Source organism: Typopeltis vanoorti, chromosome 12, assembly GCF_054136105.1.
Source record: "Typopeltis vanoorti isolate ZY-2024b chromosome 12, IOZ_Tvanoo_1.0, whole genome shotgun sequence".
NCBI classification, from domain to species: domain Eukaryota; kingdom Metazoa; phylum Arthropoda; class Arachnida; order Uropygi; family Thelyphonidae; genus Typopeltis; species Typopeltis vanoorti.
In genome coordinates this window covers 2,829,533-2,847,065 of record NC_143560.1, presented here as the reverse complement: position 1 = coordinate 2,847,065, position 17,533 = coordinate 2,829,533, and the positions used below count along the sequence as shown (strand labels likewise).

At 38.2% G+C, this 17,533-nt stretch overlaps 1 protein-coding gene across 6 annotated transcripts in view; it reads left to right on the top strand.

The window, feature by feature from the left end:
• Positions 1-17,533, top strand: part of LOC150100549 (uncharacterized) — an 844,187-nt gene that overhangs the window by 763,705 nt on the left and 62,949 nt on the right. For all 6 annotated transcript variants that reach the window (XR_016549159.1, XM_090401348.1, XM_090401347.1 and 3 more), the window contains one exon: positions 8,933-8,981. Coding sequence is in view for 5 of the 6 variants with exons in the window: in XM_090401348.1 (XP_090257474.1) it covers positions 8,933-8,981 (49 nt within the window). In the remaining variant the exon portion in view is untranslated. The remainder of the gene's footprint in view (positions 1-8,932; positions 8,982-17,533) is intronic.

Below are 17,533 nucleotides of genomic sequence, written 5' to 3'. Positions count from 1 at the left end.
GTCTCATGCAGCCAAATTTGTTGAGGTTTGGATCGTTTCTTAGGGCTGAAGCTGATTCTATGAAAAGCCTTTCATATCTGTATTTGCTACGGTGTATTATCCTGGCTTTCTTCCACCGTATTCTATGGCAGGTATCCAGCGCATGGTCAGCAAGACCAGAGTGGCTGTATTGGTGAAACTGGATGTAGTCCTTGTGTTCTGAAATTCTGATATTTGCTGTCCTGCCTGTTTGGCCAAATTAGGACAGCTTACAGCTGCAAGGGACCTGGTATACACCAGGTAGGTCTGTGGGGGGGGGGGATTGGTCTTTAGTTGAGCAGATAAGGGATGCCAATTTTTTATATGGTTTGTAACAAGAAGTTAAGTTATGTTTTTTTAGGATTTTTGTGAATTTTTTCTGAGGTGCCTCGGATATAGGGTATGGTGATGGATTTAGAGTAATCCTTGTTGTGAGGGGGGGGGGTTGTGGTTTACTGGTTTCAATATTTTTTGGATTTTTTTTTTTGGGGGGGGGTAGCCATTGGCTGAGAAAGTGTTGAGAATGTGCTTTAGTTCTGTGGTTAGGGCATTGTTATTCGAGCAGATAAGTTTAGCCCTGTTGTGTAGTGTCTTAATGACTCCATATTGTTGTGAGGGGGGGGGGAATTGTTGGTGAATGTATCTGCCTGTATGGGTGGGTTTTCTATATACTGAGAAAACCAAGGTTCCATCAGAAGGAAAGGAGCCCGATGCACTCCTTTCCTTCTTAAGTGTGTTAAGAAGGAAAGGAGTGCATCGGAACCATGTGGCCAAATAGCAAATACATCATCTACATAGCGAAGCCAAATGGTTGGTTTTTGTGGGGCAGAGTTTAAGGCTTTCTCATCAAAAGTCTTCATATAAGAGTTGGCCAAGGGTGGGGAGAGTGGAGAACCCATGGCTGTCCCCTCTATTTGTTTGTAGAATTTTCCTTGCCAAACAAAATAGCCTGAGTTCATTGTGAACTGAAATAGGGCTGTGATATCGGGAGGAAATTTAGCTTGGATTAGCTCTAAGTATTCTTTGAGTGGGACATTTGTGAATAAGGAGGAGACATCAAAACTGACCATTATGTCAGTGTGTTTGAGTGTACTGTTTTCTATGCTGGCTTTGAAGTGGGCTGAGTTTTTTATGTATGAAGGTGTGTTGCCAGTATAGTGTGAGAGAGCTTTGGCCAAATGTTTAGCTAGTTTGTATGTGGGGGAATCAATGCCATCCACTATGGGACATAATGGCACATTTTCCTTGTGAATTTTTGGGAGTCCATAAATACGGGGGGTATGGAGTTATATGGTTTTAATTTGTTGGTGATTTCCACAGGCCAAGAAATGACCTTCTTAAGGAGCCTGTGGAGTTTTCTAATTTGTGAGTTGGTGGGATTGTACTCGATAGGGAGGTAAGTGGCTTGATCTAACAATAGAGATTTCAGCTTACCTGTGTAATCTTTTTGGTTCAGCAATACTGTGGCATTCCCTTTGTCAGCTTTGGTGATTATTATTTTCTTGTTTTTCTTTAATTCTAGTAGAGATTTAATTTCTTTACTGAGCATGTTGGTTTTTGGTGGTTTAAAGAAATTAAATCTCTACTAGAATTAGAACTAGAATTAGATTGGATAGATTGGTTTTCGTGGATTTGGATTGGGGATTTACTATTTAATAGATATTAGAAAGTTGTGTATAGGGAAGCAATATTCCTGAAGAGGTAAGTGACTAGTGATGTGCATCTTGGGGTCTATGTTTAGGGACTTGCAGGTTAAGGAAACTGGAGAAGGTTTGAATAGGGGATATTCAATTGTTTGCAGATGATGCAAAGTTGGTAAGAGTATGAAGAGTAGAGCAGATGTTGTGGCTGTTAGGGGTGGGGAAGTTATGATAAAGACATATAAGTTGGTAAGGAGTTTTAATCAGATTAGCATTGAAAAGGTTTTTCATAGCAAGATGGGGGAAGAGATCATTTCTGGAATCTGCATAAGGTGTGTGTGTGTGTAAGGGAGTGAAAAACATATTTTTTTTTTGCTTGTGGAGTGGCGAATGATTGGAATGCCTCATAGTGTGATAATTGTAGAGAAGGCCAGTGCATTTAAGGCATGGTATGATAAGCTGTGTGCATGACAGAGGGACCTCTGATAAGGAGTTTTTGACTCCACAGATCTCTCAAGATAATAATAATAAGAATAATATTCAGACTGCTTTCATTATAATGTTTTGTTTTGTTTTTTTATTGTTCCATAGTTAGGGCTATGAATTCTCTAATAGAGAGGTAGATTTTTGGAGACTTTGCCTAGTTTAAAACATGGTCTGTATTCAGCCTAGTGTTTTATTTGATTTGGCACTGTAGTGAAATTATGATTGTGGCCCAAAGAATTAATAGTGTCTTCTTTGAGAATAGCATACACAGGTGAAAAAGTAGTGTTCTTCTGGCCATAACTGTTTCTTGGAGCAGTATTTTTAATAAAACTGATTATTTTCTATATATGCCAATTCATAGGATACCCAAATACTTTAGCAGGCTAAAGTGTTTACAATATCTAAAGTAATTGCTTTTTTTTTTAAGCATAGCCTTTAACAACTATCAACTTAATGGTCTGCTTTTCATAAATGGCTAGCAGGTGTTGTTTTCAGAATGCTAACATATTTTTATCTCAATCTACCATGTGCGTTTCACATGTTAGCCTTATGGATCATCCTTAGCTTTCACTTTCAACAGAAAAGTTACACACCCACATATACATTCATCACACCACCATCACCATCTTTCATAATAATACGCCATTTTAAAAACATTAATGAACAGATAAAATAGCATATACTAAGATAACTATGTCCTCTCTGCTAAGCTTTTTCACATATACAACACTTTCTTACAACTCAAACCACATCATCATCAACAGAATATTAATACTTCCAGCCATTCCTCACAATCCAAAAATCAGACTATAGGGGTTTCATATCCATCTCGTATATTCAAGGAACCTCTGAAAAAATATTACTAAAATTCTAAACAAATACAGTCTCATTATTATTCTTAGACCCAGAAAGTCACCCTCATCTGCTTTCTTATATCATCTCAGCCCTTATATCAGTCATGTGGCAAAGTGCACTACAGTTGGAACTCAAATGTTGCCTATTATAGATAGGCTGGCAGGACAACCAACATCAGAATTACTGAAAATAACAATTATATACAACAGGGGTCTTCAACCTTTCAGACAGTGTGGGCTGCATTAAAAATTTCAATGAAGCCCCCAGTCCACAAAGCTATACTGCGGTATTTACAATTGTAAGATGCTTTCCAGATTCACAAGTATAGGGTAGGAGTCATGAACCTGACTCCTACCCTATACTCAGCTTTAAGAGCATAGGGTAGCAGTCAGGTTCATGATAAGTAAATACAATAAATACTTGAAAAAAGATAATTTAATGAAGAAAACATTCACTTTTTAATGTCAATGGGAAACTTGGCAATGCTTTTCCTTGACGAGCTTGTTGATGTTGGCATCAGTGTTGGAAGTCGCTATGCGCAGAGTATTCTTGAGATGTTGGTCCATAATCTGACTTCTTGTCTTGGACTTCACATGCTTCATTCTGGAGGAGAACTGCTCACATAAGTATGTGCTTCCTAACAAAGCACACATCTTCAAAGCATGACGGTGAAGATTAGGGAATGCATCCTCAGAAATGTAGTCTTTGTAAAATGTAAGCAAGAGCACATTGAATAATTTTTCTCTCAAAGAAAAGTTGTTTTGGAGTTCAATAAGCTCCATTTGTACTGAGCCTGGCATTTCGGCAGCATTGACACCGAATGGCATTGAAAATAAATCTAAAGAAGACTGTTGGTTATGAAAATCACTAAATCTCTCTTCGAACTTGCTTAGCAACATGGCTAATTTTGTAGCATATTCATCAAGAGACGAACAGTTGGACTCAACGAGAAGCTGAAAATAAGCTAAGTCTCTTTTTGAGAGTTTTGCCTCCCAAAGTTTCAGCTTGTCCCCAAAAGCTTTGATGTGATCAAACAGAGTATGCACCAGTTGATCTTGGGATTGTAGCCGCATATTTAGGTCATTCATATGCAACGAGATGTCGGTCACAAAGACAAAGTCTGTAATCCACTTCCGATCGTTGAATTCTACAATCGGCTTCCCCTTGGTTTGCATGAACTGCTGTATTTCACTCCTTAAGTCAAAGCCTTTTAAGAACCTTGCTTCTGCTCAACCAACGCACATCACTATAATAAACCCCATCGCCGTGATCCGCTTCGCACTCTTGGGTCAAAAACTCTTGGAATTGATGATGATTCACTCCTCTTGCCCTAATAATGTTGATGACAGTCGCAACTTTCATGACATTCTGAAATCCAACAGTTTTCGTGCAAAAATTCTCCTGGTGGATTAAACAGTGGTAATGGACGAAATCTTTTCTTTCTAGTTCTGGTTCTTTCTGTAGCAGTGCAACAAACCCCCTTCGTTCTTTCCCACCATAGCAGGGGCACCATCAGTTACCACACCCTCAAGGTTGGTTAAGCTGAGGTCAAAAACATTAGGGCGTTTTCTTGATGGCTTCAAGAATATCAGTGCCTTTCATCGTTCCCTTCATAGGTACAAGCACTAGCAGTTCTTCTGTCACAGTGAATTGTTGATCAATGCCACGAACAAAGATAGCCAGTTGTGCTGTATCCTTCACATCTGTGCTCTCATCTAAAGCAAGTGAATATGGCATAAATTCAGACGACCATTTTTTTAAAGTTCCTTCAATGTTATTGGCAAGTTCTTTGACATATTGTGATATAGTTACCCCAGACAAACTCGTTTTTTTTAACACTTCTTATTATTGGGGCACAGAATTTCCCCAGCAGCGATGAGACACTCTTTCATGAACTTTCCGTCCAAGAAGGCCTTTGATTTTTTAGCAATTTTTTTGGCTATTGCATAACTTACTTTGACACATGCTTCGCTCTCTTTCCTCTGCCTTTTAAACATGCCCTGCTGGCATTTTAAATCAATTTGGAGACAGTTCACTTTGTCCACACGAAGCTGCTCTTGAAGGTGATTGAAATTGGATGCATGCTTTGTCTCAAAGTGTTGTTTTCTATTGTATTCTTTTGATACTGACACTGACTCACGACAAATTAAACACACTGGCTTATTGTCGCTTGGCTCAAAAATGTACGAATTGATCAACTTTTCATTAAAAACCCGACAAGAATCACTTGATTTATGCTTTTTACTCGTAGACTCCATAGTGATGGAGGGTGAACCCAAAAAATGATCCAAAATGGCCATGTAACAGTTATTATCCACTGAATATGTCTCACACTAATGAAAAAAGTCTGGCAACATAAAACCACAATAGACTATGGCTGACAGGACGAACCTGCATGCACTTATACATGAATACCATGCTGTTCACGACTGACTGACTGTGGATATGATCCTCTTGTATTTATATGAAAATAATGAAGTATCGAGAACCTTCAAGATGTATCTGGAAGGCACTAGACAGTGCACTCGAACGAACTACTGTTTCAGCCATCTACCTACGACATTAGTACTTAAGTACTGCTTGGCGCTGGTAGATGGCTGAAGGAGCATGTCTATTTAATATTTATTTTTATAGGATTTTATGTAAAGTATCAAATGCACAGAGTTCCTTGTGAATCTAGAAAGCATCTTACAATTCTAAATACTGCAGTATAGCTTAGTGGCCCACGGGCTTCATTGAAATTATTTTTTATTTAATCGTGTTTTAATGTTAAGTAGCAAAGAGCTCCGCTGGTCACAGGTGGCCCGCGGGCCATGCGTTGAAAACCCCGACATACAATTTCACTACTATCATTGCTAGATTGCAGACAGTGTTATTATCATCTTCACAGAATTAGCTGGAGAAAAAAAATACACACAAAACAGAAAACCTTATTTTGTAGAAGCAAATATTAATTTGTGAATCTGGTTCTGCCTCAAAGAATTAATTTCAACAGCAGATTTGGATGGGAAAAAAAAAGCCACGTATTTGTCAGGATCTCATGCTTAGTAAGTAGCTATATTCTTCCAATTCTTTTACAGTCAGTCCTTAATTTCTTGCTTTTCCATGGTTACACTCATTTTATCAATCATCACATACTTTTTTCATTAAAATGGCTACTTCATTAATATCTTCTCAGTGGTATTATTATTATTATCCAAGCCTCCATGGAGTCCCGACTCATCATGGGGGGGCCCATCCAAGAAAACACAAAGTCTATCATGCCACTCCTTGAAGTCATTGACTGCTCATGCTCTCAGCACTCTATCAGGCAATGCATTCCATGGTTCAACCACCCTCCATGCAAAGAAACCACTTCTCACCTTCCTGCTCACAACTTCCTTTTGTATCTTCCAGGGATGACTCCTTTCCCCTATTCCACAAAAGAAAAGAACTCTCCAGTGTCATCCTTGTAACTATCTCTCAATGATATAAAAGTGTTAATCATATCACTGCTCCTTCTTCTATCTACTGCAGTCCAGATTTCCTCGGCCTATCTTCATAAGTTCATAATGGATAGCATTGCACATGTCCATAAGGATATATGTGTTGCATTGTAGGATACCAAGGCAAGTGATGTGAAGTCATTAGCCTCTATATACGAGTTGTCTAGTTGTGAAGTTACTTCACACACAAACTTTGTTTGCTTACACTTGGATAAAGGATTAAACCAAGAATATAATTTCTTGGCATCTTTAATTTATAATTCATAACTAACATTATACAGTCCTGATACCATCTTTGTTAGCTGTCTCTGCACTCTTTCTATGGTTAATTTATCCCCTTCACATCCTGGGAACCAAATTTGAGCACAATAATCAATGTGCAGTCTGATCAGGGTTTTATACAATGGAATGACAACTCTTTTATATCTGCAGGTCAGCATTCTTCTCAGTATTCCAACAATCCTCTTGATTACCTTCATCACCTTTGCGATATGTTCCCTGAAATTCAGAGAACATATTGCAAATTTCTATCGATCATTATGCCCTAGATTCCTTGCCTCCACCACTTCCTCCAATACAGTTCCTCCAACAGAGTATACAGCCTATCTCAGACTTTACATTTAGCTACATTAAACTGATATCCCCATTCATTTGCCCATCTGTCTAGCTTATTCAAATCCTCTTGCAGGGCTACCACATATGCACTATTACTAATAACCCTTCCCAGCTTCACATCATCTGCAAACAACTGAATATCACCCTGTTATCCATTGACAATGTGATTGTTTAAACAATACTGGTCCGGTCCCAGTACTGATCCCTATGAGACCCCACTTGTAGCCTTATGCCTCCTTGATACTGCTTCCTATACACAACTCTGATACCTATCAGATAGCCAATCCTGAATTCAGTTTAGTTCACTAACCTGACATCTAAATCCATGTGCTGCAACTTAAATATCAGCTTATCATGTGGTCCCTGTCAAATGCATTTGTAAAATCCAAAAAAATGGCAGAATATGCCTTTCCCTCATCAACTGCTCTTGTAACTTTATTATAAAAGGCAATCACATTACTAAAACAAGAGTGCCTCTTAACAAGCCATGCTGACTCTCACAGATAACATTACCCCCATCTTCCCAACTCTGTAAATGATCCCTCGCGTTTCTCTAAGATCTTAACAACTACTGATGAAATACATCTGGTCTATAATTTGACACTTCCAGTCTGCTACTGCCCTTATGCAATGGCACTAACTTACTCTCCTTCCACTCCTTGGGTACCTTTCCCATGACCAAACTTTCATTGAAAAGCCAGGTCAACAGATCTGTCAGTTCTTTAGCACATTCTCTGAAGACCCAAGGTGAAATCCCATCCAGTCCCATTGCTTTATTGACATCAACAGTACTAGTATAGATCCCCTCATCTGCAGGTTCGCTTTCTGCAGTTTCAGTTACCCACAGTCAACCCCGGTCTGAAAATATTAAATGGAAAATTCCAGATATAAATAATTCATAAGTTTTAAATAGCATGCCATTCTGAGGACATAAAGCATATCCATGCTGGCTTTGTCCAGCATGGATATGCAGACAAAGGGATCATTCATAGCATTGCAGTGCTTGTGATCAAGTAACCCTTATTTTATTTATGGCCCCAAAGCACAAAAGTAGTGATGCTGGCAATTTGGATATGCCAAAGAAAAGCTGTAAAGTGCTTCCTGTAAGTGAAAGGTAAACGTTCTTGACTTCATAAGGAGAGAAAAAAAAAATAGTATGCTGAGGTTGCTAAGATTCTATTCACATTCACATAACTTTTATTACAGTATATTGTTATAATTTTCTTATTTTCTTATTAGTTATTGTTGTTAATCTCTTACTGTGTTAAATTTATAAATTAAACTTTATCATAGGTATGTATGTATAGGGTTTGGTACTACCTGCAGTTTTAGGTATCCACTAACCTGGAAATCACATGCAATCAAATGACAATCACATTGTCAATGGATTGCAGGGGGGATAATGTCTTGGAACATATCCACCATGGATAAGGGAGGGACTACTGTATTTGAAACACTCTCTTCTTGCACTTCTAAACCTCAAACCTGTCCTATCCCTCTAATATTAAAACCTACTTCTCCAGGATAAAATACCCCGATAAAGTGTTCATTGAACAACTCCACTATGTCCTCTACATCAGTCACTCCATTCCCATTTTTATCCAACAATGTCATTCTTCCACAATCATTTCTCCTCCTACTGGCCACATAGCTAAAATATTCCCTAGGATTTTCTTTATCAGGGCCAATCACTTCTCATATTCCAGTTTTGCCTTTCTTGCCATACTAGTCACTTTCCTCGCCTGAGTTTGTTACAATTTAATTTTATAAAAGAAATTAAATTAGTCTGTCATATGACTTAATCTTGTCTGCTTCTTTTTTTTTTTTTTTCAGATAAATGTACAGTATAAGAATCAACCCAGCTCCAGCTTAGAAATGAAAGGTAAGATTTTAAGCAATAGTATCTGTATTGATATTGCTTAGAACCACACATATATAAAAAATTTTCCAGTTTATAAATAAATGAGTGGCACAAATACATAAAAAAATCCATATATTTTATAAATGCAAATATGTAAGGTTTTCAAATTCGTTTTCGTTGCATGTTTCATGTTATATTAATGCATTATTACATGTTATATTAATAAATTACCCTAGGGATCACACTATATTGCATATTCAGCTTAGCATTTTGTTTTCCATGTTATTTGCTGTTATGACCATGTGGTATTTCCTTGCAATACTAATAACTTATAGAAGAGGGATGAGAAATTTTCATGAACATGACACTTCTCATCATGCTAATCCTTGGCCTTTTCAATTCCATGATTTAGATAACACCTTTTCAAAATAGTCTTATTAATAGTCGTTTGCTGAAATAAAAGTCCAACTAAACTCTTCATGATGTTAATGACTGAGCACTCAGATATTATAATCTTATCTCCAGAATTGTTTTTTTTTCTCTTCTCTGCTGTAGACATTTGAAGTGATATAAATTTATTCGGTCAATAAACCTTATATTTCAAAATCAGTACAGCAAACATGTGTTTAATGGTTATTATATATTAGAGAAGCATTACTTGCATTTCAAGAAATAAAATAAGATTATCTCTATTTATTGTTTGTTTTTGTGGATGAAATTTGTTGTATTAATCAGCAGAATTAATTAGTAAAATGTAGTCAGCAATATATATTGATTAACATATTTCAATATATGAGAGACATCCAGAAAGTAAGTTCCATTTTTAAATATTTTCACTGCAGCGCTGCGATATGGTGCGCATGCGTGCTTAGTTTGTTGATTTGTTAGCAAGGCATTGGTGCCATTTTCAGACATTCTCGCAGTGCGTACACTTCTTGATGTGTGTTTATAAATGTCTAAGAAAATCTAATTGCATGCCACATGTAAAATCTAATTGCCCGCCACATATGAAATTAGGTTAGTTATCTGTTTCTCGAATGCGATGATGTTAAAGCAGCTGAAATTCATCGGCAAATTATTGAGGTTTATGGAGAACATGCAATGAGTGATTGCATGTTCCTGAGCAGACTTGTCACTTGGGATGAGACTTGGGTGTCGCACGCAACCCCTGAATCCAAACAACAGTCCATGGAGTGGAGGCACACCTCATCACCAGTCAAGACGAAATTGAAGACAACAGTTTCCTCGGAAAATCATGTGCACTGTGTTTTGGGACAGACGAGGAATTTTGCTGGTAGACTTCTTGGGTCAAGGCTCACAATCAATGCGAATATGTACTGCTAAACCCTTAAGAAACTGCGTCGTGTGATCCAAAATAAGCGACATGCATGCTTATCAGGGGCATTGTTTTGATTCATGATAATGCCTGCCCACACACGGCCGTCGTAACACACCAACTTCTCGCCACCTTCGGCTGGGAACAATTCCATCATTCCCCATATAGTCCTGACCTCGCGCCAAGTGACTTTCACCTGTTCAAACATCTGAAATCTTTCCTTAGTGGCTGGCGGTTTCAAGACGATGATGACGAGGTCAAAGAAGCAGTCAATACGTGGTTTGCATTCATAGGTGGCAACCTTCTATGATGAAGGTATACAACTCTTGGTGTCCCATTATGATAAGTGCCTGAACAATGGCAGAAATGATGTAGAAAAGTAGTGAAAGATGTCTACTTTAATTTCCAATAAAGCTTTTTTGTAAGTATATTTTTGTTTCTCTGATAGCCCATGGAACTTACTTTCTGGATGTCCCTCGTATGTTGAACTATAAAACAGGAAACAGATCAGTGTCATGGTGTCAGTTATTGCAAAGGAAAGAAGTCAGCAATGCATGAAAAATAAGTGAAATGTGTAGATGGAAGTAGTATCTGACTTTTCCAGAGTTCATCATTGTTTATACTTAATGCACAGGTCCATGCAGTACCATGTGAACATAAAATCAAATCTGACAGAATATAGGATAGCTATTCCTTATTCCTTATTCAATGTCAGCATTTTGTGAGAAGTGACTGCCAAGGTAGATTAGTTGACATTTTCAGGTTTACTCCATCCACCTTGAATGATAAGTACTTGCACTGAATCAACAGAAGCAAGTTAGTGTGGTACTTGCATCTTTTTGATATTTATGATGATGATTACTGATTGATGATGATTTTTTCAAGATTACTGTGATGTTTAGTCTATCTTTAAATGAATGATTGATTTTTTTGATGATTACTATGATAGTTAGCCAGCAATTACTATGATTACTATGATGTTTAGTTCAGCGTAGTCTGGTCAGTGGCCAGAGTATGATGAATACACCAGTTCTCATCTGATCACCAAAGTTAAGCAGCGTTGGGTCCAGTCAATACTAGTGTCTCCATAACACAGTTGGAAGAACAATGGCATATTGTGCCCTTCAATTGGAAAAAGCCTTAGTTCGATTCTTGTCATGACGAGAAGAATCTTTATATGGTTTTTTTTTTTAAATTGAAGGTGAGTTAGCCAATCTCATATGGTGGTAACAGGATTTTTTCTCCCAGAAACTCGGGATTTTCATCCCATATACAGATAAATCAGTGCTGGTATAGATGATGGTGGTAATGGTAGTTTCACTGTAGTTGCTGGATTAAGTGGTGGAGACGGAGAGTTGTAGAGTTGGTGCCCCTCCCTCGATGAATCTTTAAGACTCCTTGGAGGGGTCACAAAATAATAATAATGATAATAATGTTTACTCTATCTTTATGATGCATATCCTTAGGTCAGTTCTTTCATAGCCTGTGTTGAAAGTGACAGCAATGATTTAAGAATGAAGAAAAATGACATTGTACTGGAGTTCCTCAAGTGACATTTCAACTGTCTTTGCTCTGGATCAGAGTCTATTAAGATTAAAAAAATTTTCTCTCCATTTCTATTGTAAAACTTTCTATCACTTAGGTTGTTTTAATTTTGGAAGAGGTATTTCATTATTGAGATGAAGAATTCTTATTACAAAATAGTGAAGGGCACTAAGAATACTGCCTTTGCTTTATGCCCATTTTCACTCTGAATAGATCTCCTGAATGGCCATTGCTGATCCTGCTTGTTGCTGTGTTGTCCTATAGTAGTCTCAAACTAGAAATGAATTCCAGTGAAGAACCAATCTTTGATAGAGTTTGCCAGAGATCTTTCTAGTTAACAAGAGTCAAAACTTTTGTTAGATCAATAAAGGCTGTAAAAATGGGTGGTTGTGTTCATGACCTTTATCTTGGAGTGGCTGGGCTGTGCAGTGAAGATTATTTTGATGATTTCATAGAATGGGCCTAAAACTCTACTTGACATTCTGAAGGATAAATTGTTCATTCAGACAGTGACAATTATCAGCACTTCTTTTTACTGTCTGTTGGTGGAAAGATATTTGCTTGTGTTGGTGCTAATTGACTGGTTCTTCTTACTTAAAATAGTTACAATCATGCCATCTTTAAAGTCATCTGAATAAAAGGAGCATGAGCTGGTGCTTGAGTTCTCCACTTCTCCTTCTTTGAAAATCTCAGTAGGGATTCTATCAGCATAAGCAGCCTGTTATATTCACACATGCTTAATAGCCTCCCTGACTGGCTCTTAGGAAATGTGAAAATTATAAATGATAGTTTTGTTCTAATTGAGATCTTTAAAATATCCCCTGCAGTAAGCACTGATAAAGGAAATATCTGTGAGGTTCAAACCATGAGTAGAAACTTCATAGAATCCTTTAATGGTACTAAAGAACAAAGTTTTATGGAAGTAACATTTCATCTCCTTAGATTTCTGAAACCACCACTGATTTTCCAGAAGTCAGGTGTGTGTTAATTGACGAGCCCACAAAAACGCAAATTAAAAAATTTAATTTGCGTTTAAATTGCGTTTGCTTTAAAAAGTATCTTCCTAGCCACCGGAAAAACCCTTCGGTTCCCCCCCCCCCAGATATATGGTTTACCTAAAATCCACAAACCTAATCCCCTCTCCCAGGACCTATAGTGGATGCCACTGATGCTCCATGCTACAAATTGTCAAAGCTTGCTAATTCTCTTACCATCGCCTCCCCTCACTGGACTTACCACATCCTATATAAAAAAAATCTACCTATTTTAAAACCTTGATTGAAAATCTAACTTTAAATAACTTGGTAAGTTTTGACATCACCTCACTGTTTACTAATATTCTCTCAAATGGTACCTTAACACTCTTAAAAAACGTTTTTCCTTCTGCTACTTAGATCTCTTTTCCTTTGCTATCAATTCTGTTTTTTTTTCTTGGAAGAACAAAATTTACTAACATTGATGAAGGGAACCACTATGAGTTCTCCCCCTCTTGCCAATTTTTACATGAAAAATTTTGAAAAATGAGCCATAGACTCAGCCCCCCTCTCAAACCTTCTATTTGGATAAGATATGTAGATGATGCATTATCCATTTGGTCTCATGGCCAAGACACATTAGACTCCTTCCTCAGTCACTTCAGTAGTCTACATCTAAGAATCCAGTTCACAATAGAAAAAGAAAATAATAATTTACCGTTCTTAGACCTTTGTGTGGACTGCAGAGTTTGGTGGATAGAAGAAGGAGGGGTTATATGATTGAGACTTTTAAACTGTTGAGAGATGGTTACAGGGTTGACACTGGAGAGTTCTTACGCTTGGTTGAACAGCAGGAAGGAGTCATGACAAGGGGCCTTCCCTGGAAGTTACAAAAGGAAACTGTGAGAAAGAGGATGAGGAGTGGGTTCTTTGCATGGAGGGTGGTTGAACCATGGAATGCGTTGTCTGATGAAGTGGTAAGAGCGAGAATGGTCTGCATTTAAGGAGTGGTATGATATACTTTGTGTTTCCTAGGAGGGACCTCCCTTGATGAGTCTTGATAGACTTGCGTTTCTTAGAAAGAACCTCCCATGATGAGTCTTTTGACTCCATGGAGGCCTGAATAATAATAATAATTAGTAACAAGCCTTCCTAATGGTAACCTTTCCTTCACTGTATATAGAAAACACACACATACAGGCAAATACATTCACGAACTTTCCCACCACCACCCTTCTCAACAATATGGCATTATTAAAACTCTAACCAATAGAGCCTATAATCTTTGTTCCAGTGGAACCTCTCTTTCAACCAAACTCAACCACATACGCAACACCTTCCTTTCCAATGGCTACAGTGATTACAGAATTTAAAAAAAATAATCAGTTCCCCTCTCATTCCTTGGCCATCACTTTCAGAAATGCCATCACCATCCTCTATATCCATGGCACATCAGAAAAATAGTTAGGTCTTTAAAAAAGTACAACCAAAAATCAGCTTCCTCCCCTCTCAGTGCCTGGAGTATATTAAATAATCTGTTCCTGCAAGTTGGCTTACTTCGGACAGACAGGTAGATCAGCGATCATCATTTAGAAGAACACAAATCATACATCTGCAATCAGGACTATGGTCAATCTGGCCTTGTAGATCATATATTGGATATAATCCACAGGATCTCCTGGAAGAAACCACCATCCTTCACCATAGTAAATTCAAAAAGGAAAGACTGTTTTTAGATTCTGCAGCAGCACTCAGAAATCAACCAAATTTAAATAAATACAGATGCATAAACTTCCCAAAATTTGGGAAACAATAATTGTGAGAAGTCCAACTTTACATCCAAGGCCACCTACAAATGCCCATAGAGGGCACACCATCAAGATAGGGGTCACCCATGTGTTTCATTTAGTATTGTGTTGTCTTTGAGTGTATGTGTGTGTGTTACAAGAGTTATTTGTAATCCTTGAAGATGTCTTAGTGACTGAGATGAAATATTGGAAGCATTAAAATTAGTTTTATTATTATTATTATTGTTCTGGGCAACTCCAAGGAGTCGACAGACTCATCGAGGGAGGCCCTAACATCATGTCAAGAACAACTATTCGACATTCACAGTATCTATCATACCTTGCCTTGAACTCATTCACGGTCGTAACACCCACAACAGACTCTGGAAGCTTATTCCACTCATTCACTACTCTCCAAGTAAAAAACCTAGCTCTAACAACCTTGTCAACCACGCTCTTGCCCAGCTTCCATTCATGGCCCCTAGTCCTCCCACAATGAGTCATATTTTCAAAAATATCTTCTGGATCAATCTTATAGAAACCCTTCAGTAATTTGAATGTCTCAATCATATCATCCCTCCTTTGCCTATCGACCAATTTCTGCAACCTACAAATCTTCAACCTATTCTCATAAGGTTCATTCCACAGATGTACTATCATCTTGGTCACTCGTCTTTGGATCCTCTCCACTTCCTTCCCATCACGAAGAAACCCTGGTGCCCATACCTAGGCACAGTAGTCCAGTTGGGGTCTTATCAAGGCTCGATACAGAGGAACAACAACTTTTTCCTTTCTTTTAGGCTTGCACGGTGATCCGAATGCATTTTTGGAAATTATGGAGGCAACTACCGTGTTTGAATAAAAACTTTAGTTTACTATTACTAAAATTTTACAATTCGACGTTTCGACCTTTATGTCAAGGGCATCTTCTGGAGCGTACAAATATACACAGGAAACAAGCTATACTACAATCATACTGGTTCGTTAAAGACACTGACTAACCGCTACCACAATTGTTGGCCTGACCTCTGGTGAAAAAAAAAAAAAAAAAAAAATTATACATCAACGCTAAAGTCCTATTATTTGTGTTGTCTACTATATACATATATTAACATTATATTAATATCATTCCAGCCAGTTGGAGTGGAATGGTTTCTAATAATAGCAGATTGGCTAGAGTCCTGACTTGTGTTGAATCTTTCAAATTAGGTTGGCTGAATGTGTGCCATCCAGATCCTTGGAATTTTCATACCATCTTTATTGTTGATATTTGGGTGGTTTATCAGGATTTCGCAGGATTCTTTAAATTTTCTTTCGTACCATGTTTTTGTGCGGTGTAAGGAGCAGGTGCTTTTCCAGTTGATTTGGTGTAAGGTGTTGAGTGCGTGGTCTGAGAGGCCTGCTTCACCATAGTGGTTATATTTAATGTGTCTAATGTGTTCTTTTTTGCGTATAGGGATTGTCCGTCCTGTTTAACCAATGTACGGTAAGTTACAGGTGCAGCGGATGCAATAGACTCCAGGATGTGCTAATGGGAGGAGAGGGTCCTTAGAGGAGCTGAATATGGTTTTAAGTTTAGTGGGTGGTTTAAAGGTGGCATTAAGGTTATAGTGTTGTAGGATTCTGTTGATTTTTTCTGATAACCCTTTAATGTATGGGATGGCTATGGTTTTACTGTAGTCTAGATTCGTTTTTGTTGTGGTTTTATAGAGTATTTTATTGACAGTATTTTTGTTATAGCCATTGTTTATGAATGTGTCACTAATGATTTTTAGTTCTTGTTTCAGGGCCTGCTGGTTAGAGCAAATAGTTGTGGCTCTGTTTTTAAGGGTGTTTATGACTTCATATTTTTGTGCTGGGTGGTGATATGAATTCGCATGTATGTATTGGCCTGTGTGTGTCGGTTTTCGGTAGACCGTGAAGGATAGATTGCCTGAAGGAAGACGTGTAACTAGTGTGTCTAGGAACGGGAGCGAATTTTGGTTTTCGATTTCGATGGTAAATTATATGCGTTCGTGTTGTTTGTTTAGGTGGCTGAGGAATGTGTTTAGCGTTTGTCGACCGTGCGGCCAGATCGCAAACACGTCGTCAACGTATCTGAGCCAGATTGTCGGTCGAAGCGTGGCGGAATCAAGAGCCCTTTGCTCAAAGGTTTCCATGTAGAAGTTCGCGATTGGGGGGGATAATGGTGAGCCCATGGCCGTACCTTCCTTTTGTAGGTAGAATTTGTTTTGCCACACGAAGTAACCGGACTTTAGTACGTGGGCAAAGAGGGCCGTAATGTCGGGCGGAAATTTGTTCTGTAGTAGGAGAATTGTGTCATTGATGGGGACATTAGTGAAAAGGGCAGAAATGTCAAAACTGACTAATAAGTCGTCTTTGTCGAGTGTTATGTTTTTGATTATGTTTATAAAGTGTTGTGTGTTTTTTACGTAGGAGGGGGAATGACCTACCAACTCCTTGAGTGTTGCCGCTAATTTCTTGGCTAGCTGGTAATTGGGGCTGTCTATTCCTTCCACTATTGGTCGAAGGGGCACATTTTGTTTGTGTATTTTCGGAACCCCATATATTCTGGGGGGGGGGGGCGTCCTAAATACCAAGAAAACCATACAGAACAACCTGACTAAAACAGAATTAGCAGCAATTAAATCGTTAAAAGCCAAACAAAACATAATAATAACGAAAGCTGATAAAGGCAGTGCCACTGTTGTCCTTGACAGGTCAACATACATACTGCAAATGAACCAACTAGTAGCCGATAACAACACATATAAAATGGTAAACTATAACCCAACAAAGAGGATAAAGGACAAAACAGAAAAACTATTAAAGTCCGTCACTTCTTGGCCACCAGACACAGTTAAAAAACTCAAACCCCACTACGCCCGCCCCCCCAGAATATATGGGGTTCCGAAAATACACAAACAAAAT